Source organism: Equus asinus, chromosome 12 (assembly GCF_041296235.1).
Source record: "Equus asinus isolate D_3611 breed Donkey chromosome 12, EquAss-T2T_v2, whole genome shotgun sequence".
NCBI lineage: Eukaryota > Metazoa > Chordata > Mammalia > Perissodactyla > Equidae > Equus > Equus asinus.
In genome coordinates this window covers 32,589,718-32,609,344 of record NC_091801.1, presented here as the reverse complement: position 1 = coordinate 32,609,344, position 19,627 = coordinate 32,589,718, and the positions used below count along the sequence as shown (strand labels likewise).

Sequence of the window (19,627 nt, the reverse complement as noted above, 5' to 3'; positions counted from 1 at the left end):
ATTATTCAACCTTGAAAAAGAGGCACATCATGCCATTTGTGACAACATGGATGGAGCTGGAAGACATTGCTCTAAGTGACATAAGGAAGACACAGAAAGAGAAATACTGCATGATCTCACTTATATGTGGAATCTACAGTAGTCAACCTTGTAGAAGCAGAGAGAAGAATGTGGTTACCAGGGGCTGGGGAGAAGGGGAAATGAGATAATGCTGGTAAAAGGGTACAAAGTTTCAGTTATGCAAGATGAATAGAGATCTAATGCATAGTGTGGTGATGATAGTTGACAATAATGTATTTTATACCTGAAATTTGCAAAGAGGATAGATCTTAAATAAAATCTCCCCCTACTCCTCACTATAGTAGCTATATAGAGGTCATGATATGTTAACTAGCTTGATTGCAATGCTCTTTTCACAATGTATACATTTGTCAAAACATCAAGCTGTACACCTTACATATATACAATTTTTACATGGCAAAGATATTACAATAAAATAAATAAAAGATAAGGTGAGCCAGCCCTTGAAATATGGGTCAGAAAAAGTGGTTCAATATGAAGGCTGTTACAATGCTTCTTTTCTTTTGAAAATGACTTAAAAAGTGGTAAAATGGTTTAGAGGAGGAACTTAAATCTGGCCACATGTGATAATAAGTAGATAAATTTTAATAAAACTTGCTTTATTTTAATATTAAAGATGTACATTCTCAGTTACAAGGCAAATGCATTATAACCAGAGCTTATTTAACAAGAAACATAGTTTGAGTGAACATGATTGCTTGAGTTGCTAAAGGTGTTAGAAGATGAAAAGTTCCAAATAATAATTAACCTTTGGGTTGTAGAAAAAGTGTCAGAAATACTAAGGAAAGTCATGGGGATTTACACAGGAGTTGGGGGAACTTACTCTGTTTTTCAGTTTTTTGTTACATATATATCTTATTTTCTTTAAATTAACTTGAAGGAATGACACAAGACATTATTAAACAAGATTACATTATATCAAGATCCTAGAAGTACTTAAGAGACTGAAAATAAACAGTTTAGTACAAATTGGCAATTAAATGAGTTTCTATTTTTATTTATCAAGCCCTGTAATGGAAGTCAAGAGATAGAGATAAATAATAAACCAATAACCCAAATCACAAAGAGTTATAAGCTGTTGTTCTTAGCAACCCATAATATAGATGAAGAGAGTAAAATGGAAGGATCCACAAACAATAGCTTGGAATCTGGTCTATGCCAATAAACATCGCAATGCAAATGAATTGATATTTATTTACCATATCATTTTTGCAAATCACTGTACCTTAAGGCATTTTAAAAAATCAAATGTGAATGTGGGTTGAATTTTCACAATGGCAAAATAAGGTCTTCTGAAATTGTATTTTTGGAAAAGCAATGAGAAAATGGTCAAAATTATGAGAATTGACTTTTTCTAACTCTGGAAGTTAACCAAATGTTTTCAATAACTGTAGAACATTTATTAAAAACAAAACAAAGAAGTGAATTATGGTAAGAACAGAGAGCTTTGTGGAATTTTAATTTGCCCTATTCCTATCATCGTCTCCAGAGTTCCATTATCACCTTGAAAATGAGCAGCCTAGAAAACATTAGCTGTGAAAACTAGGAGTCCAGAAGCTGAAAATTACAAATAATTGTAATTATTCAATCTGGAAACTCCTTGGAAAGCCCATTTGCAGTGCTTGTCATTACCTGACACTACTCAGACCTTACTCATTGGGAAAAGCCCTACCCCAAGGTATTTACTGAAAACAATTAGCAGCAAATGTTTAAGATTATAGCTCTCTGAGTTACTGATACCGGTATGGCAAACAAGCTACAGAAAAACTTATAAAGATCTGAGAAATGAGATATCCATAACGGTCTTTGTAAAACTCCAATATATTCCTGTCAGCCTAGGAGGACACATGGAAGTCCAGGGCTGTGTGACCCTGAGGGAAAGATGTGATAATGTCTCAGCTACAGCTGCTCTTATGACCCTGTGAAAGAAGGAAGTAAAGGCTTAGAAAGAGTTGTAAACTGCCAGACCATTGAAGGAATATCAAGAAATACACACAAGTCCCCATGGAAAAGTTGGAAGCAATTGCTTCAAGTTATTTAAGAAAGTATGTCTCAAATCATTGGGTGACCACTAAGCTAAACAAGCAGAGACTCTACTGATCACATGGACAAAAGATATAGGCTTTACAGAAGTACGAATTTCTCCAGGAAGGTCACTAAGAAATAAGAGGGAGTTGCAGGGGAAAAACAACAAAATAACAAACTGTGACAATAGCAGACCCTACGGGAGGGATGAGAATCTGATATCTAAAGTATATTATTTGAAATGTTCAATTTTAAACAAAAACTGTGATACATTCAAAGAATCAGAAAATTTTGGTCTTTATATGAGAAAATAAGCTGTCAGTAGGAACTTTCCCTGAGGAAGTCCAGCTGTTGGACTTACTAGACAAAAACTTTTAATTGTCTGCTGCATGTATGTTCAAAGGACTCAAGCAAGCCATGCCCAAAGAAGTAAAAGTATGGCAAGTCTCATTAAATGGAGAATGTCAATGAGTAAATAGAAATAATAAACAGAATCAAATGAAACCCTGTAGTTTAAAAGTGCAATAACTGGAATAAAAGATTCTATAGAGGAATTAAACAACAGATTTGAATTTGAGAAGAAAGAATGAGAGAACTTGATGAGTTGAATACATCTCAATCTCAACAGATCAGTTGAGATTATCCAGTCTAAGGAACAGTGAAACAATAAATGAATAAAATGAGCACATCATCAGAAACTTGTGACAGCATGGTGTGTACCATCATATGCATAATGAGAATCTTAGGAGAGCAGAGAAAGGGCAGAAAGAATACTTAAAGAAATAAAATGACTGAAACTTCTCAAATTTGATGAAAAACATTAACGTACACATCCCAGGAGCTCAGTGAATTCTAAGGGAGATAAACACAAGAAGAAACAAACATCATGATTGAACTTCCAAAAGCTCAAAACAGAGAATCTTGAAAGTAGCAAGAGAAAAATGGCTAAAACCATACATGGCATCACTAATAAGGGAAACAGATGATTTCTCGTAATAAACCATGGAGGCTAGATGGCATTGGAATGACATATTTCAGAGCTGAAATAAAGATTGTCAGACAAGAGTTCTTTATCCAGCTAAATTCTCCTTCAAAAATGAAGAAGAAAGGGCTGGCCCTGTGGCTGAGTGGTTAAAGTTCTGCACACTCTGCTTCAGTGGCCCAGGTTCAGGGTTTGGGATCCTGGGCATGGGCCTACTCTATTCATCAGCCACGCTGTGGAGGCATTCCAGATCCTGCATGCAAAGTGGAGGAAGACTGGCATGGATGTTAGCTCAGGGCTAATCTTCCTCAAGCAAAAAAAAAAAAAAAAGAAGAAATTAAGCCATTACTAGATTAGACAACAATAAAAGAATTTGCCACTAGAAATCTGCACTACAGGAAATACTAAATAGTGTTCTTCAGAATAAAATGAAAGGACAGTAACTTGAATCCACATTAAGAAATTAAGATTTCTTTAATTCTTTAACAGTTAAAGGTAAGTACATAATTAATATAATTGACAGCATAAATACATCTTTGTTTGTAATTCTTCTAACTGATTAAAAGACAAGTACATAAATAATTATGAAACTGTGTCACTGGTATTGTAATTTACAAAGATGTAATATGTATAGCAATAGCATAAAGGAAGGGAGAGGTAAGAGAGGTATATTGGAACAATTTTTTGAATACTATTGAAATTAAATTTGTTGATATGAGCTACACATAAAAGAGGCAGTAATGGAAGAATAAAGAAATAAAAAAGACTAAGATATATAGTGAACAAATAGCAAACAATAGACATAAATTTTATTTTGTAAAATTACATCTAAAGTAAATAGATTAAATATTACAAAAGGCAGAGATTAGAAAATAAAGTTTAAAAAACATCCAACCATGTGATATCCTCAAGAAAAATACTTTAGATATTTTTATTAAACTTTATATTCTTTCTTTGAATTTTTAAATTTGGACACTTACTTTTACTGTACATAGTTTAAAAATATATGTGATAAAATATGAATTAAAATTTTAATATTTATTTTTAAAGTTTAAAGGATGGTAAAATGGCCTTTTTTATTGAAGTATAATTTTGATTTGCATTTCCTTGATGATTAGTGATGTTCAGCCTCTTTTCATGTACCTGTTGTCCATCTGTATGTCTTCTTTTAAAAAATGTCTATTCAAATCTTCCACATACTTTTTAATTGGATTGCTTGTTTTGTCACTATTAAGTTGTATGAGTTCTTTATATATTTTGGATATTAACCCTTTATTAGATTTTTGATTTGCAAATAGTTTCTTCCATTAGGTAGATTGCCTTTTCATTTTATCAATGATTTTATTTTTTGTGTGGAAGATTTTTAGTTTGATATAGTCCCATTTGTTTATTTTTTATTTTGTTGCCTTTGCTTTTGGCGTCAGATCCAAAAAATCATCACCAAGACTGATGTCAAGGAGCTTATTGCCTATGTATTCTTCTAGGAGTTTTATGGTTTCAGGTCTTACATTCAAGTCTTTAATCTATTTTGAGTTATTTTTTGTGTATGGTAAGGATAGTGTTCTGGTTTCATTCTTCTGGATTTGGTTGGCTAGTTTTCCCAACACTATTTATTGAAGAGACTGTCCATTCCTCACTGTATATTCTTGGCTGCTTTACTGTAAATTAATCACATATTTGTAGGTTTATTTCTGGGCTCTGTGTTCTGCTCCATTTTTCTATGTGTCTGTTTTTATGCCAATACTGTACTGTTTTGATTTTTCAAGGTTTATATTAAAGTTTGATATCAGGGAGCATGATGCCTCCAGCTTTGTTCTTTCTCAAGATTCCTTTGTCTGTTTAGGGTCTTTTGTGATACCATTCAAATGTTAGGATTCTTCATTCTATTTCCGTAAACATGCCCTTGGAATTTTGATAGGAATTGCATTAAATCTGTAGGTTGCTTTGGGTAGTATGGACATTTTAACATTAATTCTTCCAATCCATGAGCATATAAAAATCTTCCCTTTTATTTGTGTCTTCTTCAGTTTCTTTCATCAACAGCTTACAGTTTTCAGTGTACTTGTCTTTCTCCTCCTTGGCTAAATTTATTCCTGAGTGTTTTATTCTAGTTGATACAATTGTAAATTGGATTGTTTTCTGTTAGTTCATCATTAATGCATAGAAACACAATAGAATTTTGGATGTTGATTTTGTATCCTACAACTTTCCTGAATTCATTTATTAGTTCTAACAATGTTTTTGTGGAGTCTGTACAGTTTCTCTATAGTCTCATGTCATCTGGCAATAGTTTTATCTCTTCCTTTACCGTTGGATGCCTTTTATTTCTTTTTCTTGTCTAATTGCTGTGGATAGGATCTAATACTATGTTGAATATAAGTGGTGAGAGTGGGCATCCTTGTTTTGTTCCTGGTCTTAGAGGAAAAGCCTCCAGCTCTTCAATATTGAGTATGATGTTAGCTGTGGGCTTGTCATATATGGCCTTTATTATGTTGTGTTATGATCCACTTAAACCTACTTTCTTGAGAGTTTTTAGCATAACGTTGAATTTTGTCAAATGATTTTCCACATCTATTAAGATGATCATTTGATTTTTATTGTCTTCATTTTGTTAATGTGGTGTATTGTATTGTTTAATTTGTGAATGCTGAACAACCATCCTTGCATCCCTGGAATCAATTTCACATGATCATGTTACATGATCCTTTTAATGTCTTGTTGAATTCAGTTTGATAATATTTTGTTGAGGATTTTTGCATCTATGTTTATTAGGGATATTGGGCTGTAATTTTCTTTTTTTGTGTTGGCCTTGTCTGGCTTTGGTATTAGAGTAATGAGTTTGGAAGTGTGCCCTCCTATTTTTGGAAGAGTTTGAGAAAGATTAATATTAATTCTTCTTTCAATGCTTGGTGGAATTCACCAGTGAAGACACCTGGTCCTGAATTTTCATTTGTTGGGAGCTTTTTGATTAATCATTCAATCTCCTTACTAGGAAATGGTCATTCAGATTTTCTATTTCTTCATGATTCAACCTTGGAAAGTTATGTGTTTGTAGAAATTTATCCATTTCTTACAAGTTGTCCAATCTTTTGGCAAATAATTGTTTGTAGTAGTATCCTTGTATTTCTGTGATATCAGCTGTCATGTCTTCTTTTTCATTTCTGAGTTTATTTTTTGAGTCCTCTCTCTTTTTCTGTTGGTGAGTCTAGTCAAAGGATTGTCAATTTTGTTTAACTTTTATAAAGAACCAGCTCTTAGTTTTATTGATCTTTCTATTGTCTTTTTATTCTCTATTTCATTTATTTCTTCCCTAATCTTTGTTATTTCCTTTCTTCTACTAACTTTAGGCTTTGTTCATTCTTCCTTTTCTAGTTCCTTGAAGTATAAAGCTAGGTTATTGGTTTGAGGTTTTTCTTTTTTCTCAGGGTAAATATATATCACTATGAACCTTCCTCTTAGAACTGTTTTTGCTGCATCCCCTGAGTTTTGGTGTGTTGTAGTTCCATTTTAATTTTTCTAAAGGTATTTTTTAATTTCTCTTTCAATTTATTTATTGATCCATTGGTTGTTCAGTGGCATGTTGTTTAAATTCCACATATTTGTGAATTTTCAGTTTTCTTCTTGTAATTGATTTTTAGTTTCATACCACTGTGGTCAGAAAAATGCTTGATATGTTTCAATCTTAAACTTACTAAGATTTGTTTTGTGACTGAATCTATGATTCATCCTGGAGAATGTTCCTTGTGCACTTGACAGGAGTGTTTATTCTGTTGCCTTTGTGTGGAAAGTTCTGTATAAATCTGTTAAGTCCATGTGGTCTAATGTGTTATCTAATTTCTTAAACATTGGAAAGAACATTCTTCTCTGCCCCCCCCTTTTTTGAGGAAGGTTAGCCCTGAGCTAACATCCACCACCAAGCCTCCTCTTTTTGCTGAGGAAGATTGTCCCTCAGCTAACATCTGTGCCCATCTTCCTCTACTTTATATGTGGGATGCCTGCCATGGCGTGGCTTGATAAGGGTGCATAGGTCTGTGCCTGGATCTGAACCAGCGAACCCTGGGCCACTGAAACAGAGTGCATGAACTTAACTGTTACATCACCAGGCCAGCCAAAAGGAATTCTTGATTTCATCTGTTGAACCATTTCTTTGCTTGTTTAGGGGGAAAAATATCAGGACTCCTCTAAAGGGTTGTTATCTGTACTCATTCTCTAATTCCTTTCCACCCAATTACTTATGAACTCATTTCTATGAATCTTTTGCTTCCACTTTTCCATAAAAACTTCTATTGTTAAGGATAAAGCTGATCTTCAAGTTGCTAAATCCAATGGTTGATTTCCAGTTGTCATTTAACCAGAATCTGTTTTTCTCTATCACTTCCTCAGCAACTACTGTTCTCTTTTCTTTGCTGCTTCTTTCCTACATTTTTATATTTTAGCATCCCAGGGATAAGACTTTAATACTTTTGTCTACATACCTTCCACATCTTGATCTATTCATTCAGACCACAGCTTTATCTGTCATCTACATGCTGACAGATCCTAAAGTTTTATACCCAACCTGATTTTTCCCTTAAACCTATATTAATGTATACAGCTATCTATTTACCCCTTGTACGTCTAATTTTCTCTCAAACTTAACATGTTTAAAACCAAAATTTTGATGCTTCGTGCCAAACCTGCTCTTCCCACAATTCCTCCACTTTAGTAAGTGATAACTCGCTCCCTCCAGTTGCTCAACTAAAGATCTTTGAATCATTCTTGACTTAATTTTACTTTCAAATCTCACCCCTTTTTTTATTGAAAAATTTTTTAAGCTCTCTCCTTTCTTTCAGTCTTATTCCCCAACAGCTCATTCTCAATAGTGTAGCCAGAATTATCATTTTAAGACTTATGTCAATCCTTGTCGCTTCTCTGCTCAAAGATCTCCAATGGTTTTCTATGTCACTCAGAGTAAAAGTCATAAAGCATCCATACAACACTGTAAGTTTTAGCTTGTGTTTTTTTTTGACATCATTTCTTATTAATTACTCCTTAATCATTCCATTCCAGCCATAATAACATTATTTCCTTTTTCTCAGACTTTCCTAGAATGTCTCTACCTTAGGACCTTTGAAGTTACGCTTCTGCCTGGAATGTTTTTCCCACAAACATTGAAATGATTTGCTCCTTTGTGCCCTTCAGGTTTTGCCCACATAGCAATGTGTGTGTTCCCATCCCACAGTCCCTCCCACAGTCTTTGCTCTCTTCTCTCCTTTATTTTCTTGAATGCACTTATTGTAATATTCAGAAATATTGTATTTAATTTATTTATGTTCTTTTACTTTGTCTCCTGCCATTAGGAGGTAAGTCCCACCAGAACTAATTTTTGTCTGTTGTTTGCTCACGACTCTATCTTTTCACTAGAAACAAAGCAACAACAAACAAAAAGACTAGATGCATAGTAAGCACTCAATAAATATTGATTAAAAAGTGATTAAATTTTGAAGAGAACTTACATTTAGAGAGATTCTGGGGATCAGCAGAGCTTTATTACAAGGAGATAGTAAATAAGTTGGTGGAAGTCATCTGTGGCTGCTCAATAGATAGATGGGCATGTAGGTCTAGGATTCACATCAGAAATGAGTAAGAGAATGGTACTAGCTTATGTAAAAGTGATAACTGAAGCCTATGAGTGGATATGATTTCCAAAGTTGGCCACTGAGGCAGAGGACAGATGAGCTGACATTGGAATCAAGGGCCAAACGTGAACACATCTCTGCCCACTGCTTTATCTTCTAATTACCTATTATTTCCTGTCTAACACTCATTTACCTGAAAGAAGGTGTAAAATTTTAAAGTCTTAATCTACATCAAATAATTTACATAAATGACAATATAAGAATAATTTAAAATATTAATATTTCCACAAATTACTGTATATTTAGATATTTGTTTTTGATAACCAAGATATATCTCCAATTTAAAAAAGATGAGATGGAATTGTTTTTGACAAAGAGTTATTTGTTATATTTTTTGCCCAGTAGCAATATTCAGCAATACTCTCCTCTTTACCAAGAGTGTGTTGCATGGTTTTTGTTGTTTTTTTACTTTTTAATAGTACACAGGCACATCTCATGTTTTCTAAAACTTTCCCACTCTTTTCATATCTGGTGGACTTAATATGGGTTGACACAGTAAGTACTCAAAATCTACAAGTGAAATAAGCTGCTTGCACAAAGAATGAAGAGGTGAACAGAGGATTTGAGGGTTTAATTAAGGAAAGAGTAAACCTGCTAGCTGATCAGTAATATATCATAGCGCCAATGAAGTGTATTGTTAGCAATAAATCTTCTAAGATAACTATGATGAAGTAACTAAAATCACTTTTAGATGGAAATATTTCAGGAAATTAGAATAGTTAAATCAAATCTTTGCTCTTCTCTGGAATAAATCAAGATCTGCCATAGGGAACTGATGATGAAATACTGAAAAGTTGAAAAGAATTATGGAGACAGTATAGCAATTTTATCTATATTGACATAACTGTGAATCTATATTGTATTGTATTGTGCGCCTATTGCATGACCTGAGAAAATACTTCTAAAGTGAATTATTTTATTTAAGTAGATCCCTGGCACATAACAGATGTTAGAATATTTTCTATTGGTTGAATTTGTTGAATGGATATTTTGTAATATTTTCCATTGGCACATATAGTATACATTGCAAACAGTCAGTAATGTGCATATCAATGGTAATTCTGTATCCTTTATTACAAATACGTAATGAAATGGAAACAACTTTGTCAGAAATTTTGTATGATTTATTACCCTCTAGTTATCCTATTTGTGATAAGTTTACATATAGACTTTGTTAAGCACATAAGTGTATGTCTTCTCTCAATTCTCTTGGAATTAAAATATTTTAATTGGACTATTGATGGTTTTTCGTAAAAATATTTCTGACAGCTTTTAAAACTCTATCCTTCATATTACCTCATGATTTTACAGTTAGTCTGACATCATTTGTGGTTTGAAAGAACTTTCCTGTTTTCATTGTAATAAATATCATTTGGCTGCCACTGGTAGGTGGGCTACAAATTTCCTTCAGTATCCAAGCGGGATACATATTTCTAAAAATCCAATTGGTGGGTTCAAGTTGATTTTTTAAACAACTAATTACAACAATTAAAATAAATTAAATTTAAAATTAATGCATGGATTATTTTTTGGACTGGAACTGTTTGGCTCCTAGTGTCATAAACATTCATATCCTCTTGCTTTCAGTATTTCATATTCAATTTCCTGTGACAGATAATAACTTATTCTAGAAAACAGTGAAGAATATTTTTAAAATTATTCTAATCCAAATTTATCATTTGAAGTGTGCATAAGGAAATAAAAATACTTTTTAAGCTACTCTCATGTTTCTCTTTACTTGTACTTTATTAAGAATAAAATTTTAATCTGGCCAAATGTATTTCTATATAGTATTCATTAATATTGAAATGACTTTAACAGATAATAAAAATGCTTAGTCATTCTAGCCCTTAGACCACCATGTTTTGAAGTAAATCTGAAATACATATGAAATTTACATATTCAGTAAAAACATCTACAGTTTCCACACATTAGATATAATTGATTCTAGTTAAGTTTATTGCACTTGAAAAAAAAATCTAGTTATTATCTAGTTATTTAGTTATTATCAATTTTTTAAAGGAATTTATTTTTATATTATGTGATTCATTTCTCTTTCCTTTTTAGGAGCTGGAATTTTCAAATCTATTTGCTGTTCTTCACTGCATTCATTCATTCTTTGCTGCCAAGGTAGCTTGTTTGGACCCTCTCTTTTTAGGCAGTCAAGCTACTGCTTCTGCTACTGCCAGCTCTAGTACTACAAGCAAAGCAAAGTATATGACTTGACATACTTAGTTTTGCATTGCCACTTACCATGACTATGTAAGCAGAATAAATCTATTAATCATTTTAGACACTGAAAGAAACCATGATGTCACCAAGTCAACAGTGAAGTCAAATTGAAATTTCAGCAGAAAAAAAGAGTCATTAGGGATCTCCAAAACATGTATTTTTTGGAAGGCATCTGTGAATAATCCTAAATGAACAAAACAACCTCTTCTCACTCAGTTGATTTGTACCAGTATACTGCTTTTATCAAAAATGGAAAGAAAAGAATGATGTAAAGTATGTAAATAATATAAAAAATCGTAAGCTACCTATAAATAAAAATAGCAATTAAATGGTTATTTCTGTATTTTAGATTATTTTGTATGACAAATACATATTGGGCCAGATCATGAACTAATGCCCTATCATTGTATTATGAGTAAATAAAGGGGACAAAAAAATATGGCAGCAAGGAGACTAGGATGAAAAAAATCTCATCAAAGAAGAAAGCAGTTTAATTTGCTGATGTAGATTTTTGTCTTGTATTCTCATTCCATCATTTGACACTGGCACTTCAATTTTGTTTACCTTATTGTAAAATATTCCTAAGAATTGCCAAAGGATAATTACATTGACTTATGAGACACAATGTGTGAAATGGGCTATTTCTCCCTTGGATCATGGATACTAAATGTTTTATTAGCTTCCAGTGTCAAACACATATGCCAAAATTTGTTAATTTAATTATGAATGATGGAAACATTTGTGAACCTCTTGTTCTTCCCTTCATTTAAGGAGATTTATATTTTACCTAATGGTATTTATTATGAAACTAAAGTTTCATAAATTTTAGGTGACCCCCCAAAAACTTTTATAGAGAAAATTATATCAACAAATTTGGTGTGAGAAACAATTCTTTGTAATCCTAACCCTACTAGTTAATCGTGGACTGAAATGTCCCTAGAAAGCAGTCTCAAAGCTACTATTTATCGGTAAACGGCATTTGTCCATTTTGTAATATTTTTTGAGAAAATAAGGTGAGATCTGAAAATAAAATTTAAAATTTGTATCTTACCATGTCATAGAAAGTGATTACGTAATGCCAAACTACATGGGTTATTTAGGTATCGTCTCTTAGGAAGGTAAATGTGAAGAGGCTGGGAATTTGAAAGCACCTTGTGCACACGATTTAGATCCAGATATCGCACAACTATTTGTGTAACGTGGAAACATTCTCTGTCCTTCACTGAAGCTGTCCTGAGGTCTGCTTTTAAACAATCAGATGCTTATTAAAAAAGAAAAGATTATTTTTTATTAACACACGTTTTCCCAACTGAATCAAACATTAGATATTTCTTGTGAAAATGATCCAGTATCTAATAAAGTGGTTTGATTTTCTTTTTTTAAAAAGAAAAAAAAGTCACTCAAGAAGGAAACAAAATTATTTGTGGAAACAACGCATGACCATTATAAGTTAAGAAATTAACATCAAACTATTTCCATAATTATTATAAATTATTAATTCACTTTACACCTGGTTAATTATTAAACACATTAATTTGAAAAGAAAGAGTGAAGACTCATAATTGTACTTGGGCAAGTGTTAAGGTGAATCTAGGACATCTTATTAAAAGAACTATGGCAAATTGGAAACAATACAGTTTTAATCTAATTTATTCTGACCACAAAACTAAATACATATCCAAAATTAAGACAACACTGTGGGATTTTTGCTATGCATTAGTTAAACACAATATTCTAAAATTAGAAGCCCACCAAAAGTAGGCGTGGGTAGGCCACTTTTGAACTTATGGAGAAAGAGTAGATTTAAGTATCTACTTTAAGATTCTTAGCAGTAGTAGCCAGTTCATTATAGAATCTCTGCTACTAACTAGAGTTGTATCTCGTGTACCCTGCATTGGGGCAACATCGATGTGTCCACAGTGCAATAATCTGGTCTACGGGCAACACTTTACATAAGTGTAATGTAATCATTAAAAAATTAGTCAGATTTTGTAAAAGCTCCATTTAAAAAATACAAAAGGCAATATAATTAAATATCCCTTTTGTTATATTGTAATCTTCTATGTGCTTATGTGTATGATAAAAGAAAAGGTGTACAATGAGATACATATGGGTATATATCTCTTTGTACAACACACACACATATACACATATATATACATATGTATATATATAATAAATGCTAAAAAAATTATATTAGAAAAATATATTTCAAATACATATACTTAATACTTTAAATTTACATTGTAAATTGTAATTGAATCAAAATTTATGATAATATCATTATTGTGTTTATTTTTGATACTATTGATAAAAAAACAACAGGCCTAACTTGCTACTTAACATGATTAGTGGAGCAGTCACCTATTAGAAAAATGTTATTCTCATTTTCATCAGTTAGCCATCAGTGTTTAACATTTTCTTTTACAGTGCAATGCTTAGCCATTACCACTTGTTATAACTTGGACTACTTGAATGAGAAAGTTTAGAAATGAACAAAAATACTCAGATAAATCTCTCTTTCTCATGTAATTTACATTTAGATGCATGAGATTTATTCATCAAATTCTACTTTGTACTAGAGCACATTTTAAAAGCAGAATGCTTAATTATGTGTTAACCCCTCCAGTGCCTTGGTCTATGTATGTATGTATGTATGTATGTATATGTGTGTGTGTACACATATTATAATGTATACATACACACACTTTAAAATCTTCATTATAGTGTACATAGTGCAAGCTCAAAGGGATTATATTATAGGTACTTAGGTCAGAGAAGGGAGTTCAAACATCATTTGAAATCTTTGCTAACTACTATAATAATGTATTTTGCCTGATAAAGAATAGCAATTTATTTAAGCTGAAGTCTATTAAAGCAGGGGCATTTTTAATTTGTTATAGTGCAACAAGAATTTATTTCAAAAATACTTTAATAGATAATGTAAGTGTAATAGGCACCCCAACATTTACCATTCAACACTATTTTAAAAGGATAATAATCAGCTGGCCATTTCTTGCCCATTTTTTAGGCACATTCCAATTTATAGTTTTAAAACTTTTGCTCACAAAACTGTTATTCAGCAAGAAAAAAAGGAATTACTTGAAGATAAATGTCAAATCCATATTACTTATGTAAACAGAGACATTTTCCTTTGAGTGCATTAGTTTATAGATGAATATTTCTCTCATTTACAACGACAAATCTTGTTCATAAACTTTGTCTACATTGAATGCTGGATTTCAGAAAAGCTTGATTTATTATTTTGGAAGAGTAATAATCCTAAAAATTATTTAGAATTATTGCTAGAAATCAGCAGTATGGAGAAGCTTTAAGAGCACAAGGAAATCTTATACTTAACTTATTAAGGTAAGTGTAGGTATTTTGAGATTAATAACAAACATTTTGCCACTCACTACTGCTATACTCATGAGCTTTCCTTAAGCATTTGCTTTATTCAGACCTCTAAAATTCTTGTTTATGATTTATTCTTATTCCTTGATACTTTAAAATCATAATTCTCTTATTTGCATATTTAAAGTTGCTTTTCAATATAAGTAAAATATTATAAATGTTATATATTTTATACGTATTAAAATATCAGAAATATGAAATGTAAATATATTTATTTCATTTTTAATTGTTTTGGTGGATGTTGGTAAATGTAAATTAATATCTGGGGCAAAAACTTGTCACTTCATTCTTTGAGTTCATTAATATACTACTAATAAAACTGTACCTTTTTTAATGAAGCATACTGAAAAATAAAAACAAATACTTTTTACTACATTTGTGTTTTCCTTCTTGGGTTTGATTTTGTAGGTTTTACATACATTTAGAGCATGATGGTGAGAGACTTAACTGCAATGAACAGAGGCCGACTTGATCTGTCCACCTTGGGTGCAGACCTCTTGAGACATGTTGTGTTCTGGCTTATCAATATTTATGAAGATTAGATATCTGACCTCTAAAAGGCCTTGCAGATTGAAGAAAGATGCTATTTGCCAAATTACTTAAACAACTAGAGTTACAACTTTTGAAAGCAAGACACCTTTGATATCTTCACCCTGGTCCTTTGAGTTGGATCTATATTGAGAGGACTGGACTGACAGGGCCTCATTATCTGGTGGTTTGTAACTGAGAAGCTGCTCATCACTTTATGTCATGCAACACTACAGATGTCTTTCAGATGATTACAATGCCATAAGAATGAGTGATCATAGAAATCATTTTAGAACAATTATGATGTTCATATTATTCCAGTTGCTAAATGAGCATTTTAATCTCCTTTCATTTTTGATGTTTTCTTTTTTTGTTTCAGAAAAAGAAATTCTGCTGAAAAAAATAGTACATGCCCTTCATAGGTAATTTAAGCAATTAAAAAGGATACACAAAAAAACTCCAAGTAGATATCATATTAAATCTCACACCAGAAAATAATCACAGTTCATTTTAGATGAACATTAGTCTATACATATATCTATATTTCTGTTATGCCAAAAATAAATATAATTAGTTGATGTACAAGTGTATAGGTTTAAATTCTTCTATAAGTATACTCCTGCAAAAATATAAGAAAAATAAAGAGATACCTGTGTCTTGGGGAAATTTATGAACAAGAATAGCAAATATAGATTTTTGAAAGTTAACTACATATTATCAGAAGTGGAATTATGTATATATTTGAAAAGATCCATGACCTCAAGAATATTCTCTTTTAATTTTTAAGATAAGGTAGATTTTGGACACAAAAAATCCAACCTTTTCACAACACAGATCTGTACGTTTTGTCAAATGGATGCGAATATGTACCACCATCAAGATCAAGATATGGAACAGTTCAATCTCACCCACAAATTCCCCAGTGTCACTCTGTGGGCAACCTCTTCCCCTACCTCAACCCCCAAGTCAACTGTTGATCTTTCTGCCCACATTGCAAAATTCCTTTTTTGAAATTAAAATGTACTGTATGTTATCCTTTGCGATTATTCCCTCTCTTTTTTGTCATCCCTTCTCCTCAGAAAGTCCTTTTGGGTATCTTCTCTTTCAGGAGGATACCAGTCCTGTCATTTGGGCCATGCTCCCTCTTGAGGCACTGAGAAAGGATCTGTTCCAAGACTCTCTCACAGTGCCTGGTAGTTCCTTGGCTCTCGGCAGCATAATTCCAATCTTCACATGGTGTTCTCCTTGTGTGTGTGTCTTATTTTATAAGGACTTCAGTCAAGTTGGATTAGGGGTCTGTCACACTCAACTAGCTGCATCAGCAATGTCCCTATTTCCAAATAAGGCAAGATTCTGATGTACTAGGGGTTAGGGCTTTAACCTATCTATTTTAGAGGGGGGACACAAACCCTTAACAGCCCTTTAGATTGCAGCGTAAATGTCCTTTACTATGGGAAGCTTTTTGCTCCTTCCTTTCCTTCAGAAAAGCTGAATTCTTTCTGCCATGAACTCATAGCACTTGGTCACCTCTATTGCTATGGTTTAATGTACCATTTCTCTATCAAACTTTAATTTCTTGAAGGCGGAGACTACGTCTATTTTGCTTATCTTCATATATTCACCATCTAGCACCATTCCTGGGACATAGAAGGTGCTTAATGAATGGTGTTATTCTTGAATGATTTTAATAAAAACAATAGCTAAACATGAGGTTTTGTCCATAATTAAAAATGATGACATTACTAAAGTGACTACATTACACTATTTTAGTTATTGTCCTGCCATACTTGCTTATTTTTCCTAGAAAATATTTGTTGGAAAGTTTCCTTTTATATGAAACTGCTAATCATATATGTAATAGCTGACAAAATAAGAAAACAAGAGTTGATATTCCTCCGTAGTTTTTCTCTTCATTTATTTTTTTTAGGTCTGATGTTTCTCATTTCACATTATCATTTTCTAAAGCATCTTCTAGTAATATAATGTATGTTAATAAATTTTCAACATTGTCAAATTTTAAACTAATGAATAGTACGTATCTCTACAGAACTAAATTCTTTATTTAGAGAAAATTTTTCCCAAAAGAAATTACAAAATAAAAAACTTCCAAGTTAAGGCGTTGTAAAGTAAATAATGAAAAATAGATACAGAGTTGTACAGAGGAACTCAATTTATTCATTCTGTGAAATGCACCCTGAAAGATAAAAATAATCAAAATGACATTCAGAGACAGTAAGGATCTCTGCTATGTAGCAGTAACCAGCTAGCTTTCTAAGAATATTCAGGGTAAAAGAAACTATGTCAACTTTTCTCTTCTTAAGTTAGTGACTTTATTTGATAAATAAGATAAGTGAAACCAAGGAATCAGCATCAAGTAACCCCAAATACGTTATGTGGACATTTCTAATTGGCTTTGAATGTGCAGTAATGGGATTTGCAGATTCACTTTGCAACAGTTCCCACAAAATGATTATGTGGAACAAAATAATGTCATTCCTAAAAAAATGATTGTGTTGCCATTGTCACCTCTGTCAGGAACACTCTGTCAAATCTCTTCTTGTCCCAGATCGGTCTTCCCTCTTGTATAAAGCACTTTCACTTTCATGATCATGTTATGTCCTAGAACTCTATTGTATGGTAATTACATATAACACTCTGTAGGCTTTTCTATAGAAAATATTGCAAAAGACGACAACTACTCTCTTTTAAGATAATTTATTGAGGTGAAATTCACATAACATAAAATTAGCTATTTTAAAGTAAACAGTTCAGTGACGTTTAGTATACTCTCAACGTTGTGCCACCACCACCTCTATCTAGTTCCAAAACATTTCCATCATTGCATAGTGAAATCCCTAACCCATTGAACAGTTTCTCCTCATTCCCATTTCCCCAAGCTCCTGACAACCATACATCTGCATTCTGTCTCTATGGATTTTTCTATTCTGGATATTTCATATAAATGGAACGATAATATGTGGTCTTTGTGCCTGGCTCCTTTCACTCAGCAGAATGCATTCAAGGCTCATTTATGTTAGTGTGAATCAGTTCTTCATTCCTTTTCATGGCTTAATGTCCAGCTACTCTGATAAGGCACAAAGGCAGTTAATGATGCTGCTCATCTGAGTTCCAAGTCCCAGTGGCAGAGGAGTCAATAGTGCTGAGGGCAGAGGAAACAAAGGAGAATTCTAAGTCTAGTATTGGATTCAGCATGGCCACCAGAAAATAATTTATGAACACAATTTGTCTTTGAAAGTGAGCCACGTTTTCCCCTGCTCCTCCTTGCATGTGTTCTGCATAACTTGTTTATGTAGTACTCTAATGATCTCTCTCAAGCCCTCATGGCTGACATGAGATAGTCCTCTCTCTGTTTTATAAAAATTCTTACTCTTTAAGTTTCAATAAACTAAGAGAAATACTGGAGGAAAAATCTGAAGGAATTCAAATGGATGAAAATTGATAACTATAAGTAACATTTTTATAGCATTTGCTATAGGTCTAGCGTGTTTCTAAGTTCTTTACATATATTAACTCATTTAATTTTCATAACAACTTTTGAATAGGTACAAATATCTTCATTTTACTAGTAAGAATATAGAGTTAAAACAGATTTCCCCAAATTTTCTAGTAAATTATAAATGCAGGAAAAATGAGTAAAACATTACCAGTGTTCAAATTTTTTTTGGATAGAAGCTTAAATGTAATTTCAGTCCCAGTAATTAATTAAAGCAGGGAAGATTATTAGAAAGGTGGGGAAACTTTTTTACTTGTTTGCTTTTTGTTTATAATGAGACATAGAAGCAGAGATTAACAATGTTTTCAGTGATTGAAAGTGTGGCCTCCTGGATTACCCTGAGGTGTTCTACTTCACAACATGTTTCTTTGGGATGTCTGATGTCTCAAATACATTGGATTACAATCAGAGCATATAGTGAAATCTATGGCAATGTTAGTATGATACTTTGTGTGAATAGTAACATACCTTATGAGAAGATGATTTTTCTAAGTTAGGAATATATTATACAGAGGTTCCCTGTTGTATGCTTAATAATCAGATGACACTACATAAGGCCCTGCAATGGACAGGTGCTGTAATGGCTGGGCTTACATTGACATTGGCCTTGTTTCTATGACTCACTTGTGCCACTCCAGGTTCCTTTCTGCCAAGTCCACTTGGATTCAACTTCTCCAGACTTCATTTAGATCTTTATTTCCCCAGGCTCCTTCCTGCTCAGAACCTTTGAGCCTGGGGTGGCCTGCACCTGGAAATTCAACTACCAATATACCAACTTCTACTCATTCAAGGTTTCATTTTAAATGTCACTTTTTTCAACAAACCTTTCCCTGAAACTACTCCTTCCCAGCACCATCACCAAGATCTGTGAGCTGCATTTAATTACCTCCTTTCTGTATATAAGGAAACTGAGAAAGACAGCCTATTGATTTGTGCAAGGTTAAGCAAAGCATAACCGAAATAGGTAGGAAGTGAATGCAAGATTATTGGCCACCTGAAACGTGGAGAGAAGAATGCAGACGGGTTAGGGAACTAGGGACCTGAGAAAGGGAATAACAATGAATTCCCAGAGTTTTCTTGCTGCCTCGTGTATTTCAGACTAGTTACTGAAGAAATCAATAAGCCAGAACACCAACGATCACAAACAAAAAAAGGCTCAACGAGAAGCATGCT

At 32.8% G+C, this 19,627-nt stretch overlaps 1 protein-coding gene across 3 annotated transcripts in view; it reads left to right on the top strand.

Moving 5' to 3' along the window:
- SNTG1 (syntrophin gamma 1) overlaps positions 1-12,265 on the top strand; it is an 852,347-nt gene extending 840,082 nt beyond the window's left edge. For all 3 annotated transcript variants that reach the window (XM_070481301.1, XM_070481302.1, XM_044744142.2), the window contains one exon: positions 10,834-12,265. In XM_070481301.1, the coding sequence (XP_070337402.1) occupies positions 10,834-10,992 (159 nt within the window). In that variant the 3' untranslated portion in view covers positions 10,993-12,265. The remainder of the gene's footprint in view (positions 1-10,833) is intronic.
- Positions 12,266-19,627: the final 7,362 nt, after the last annotated feature.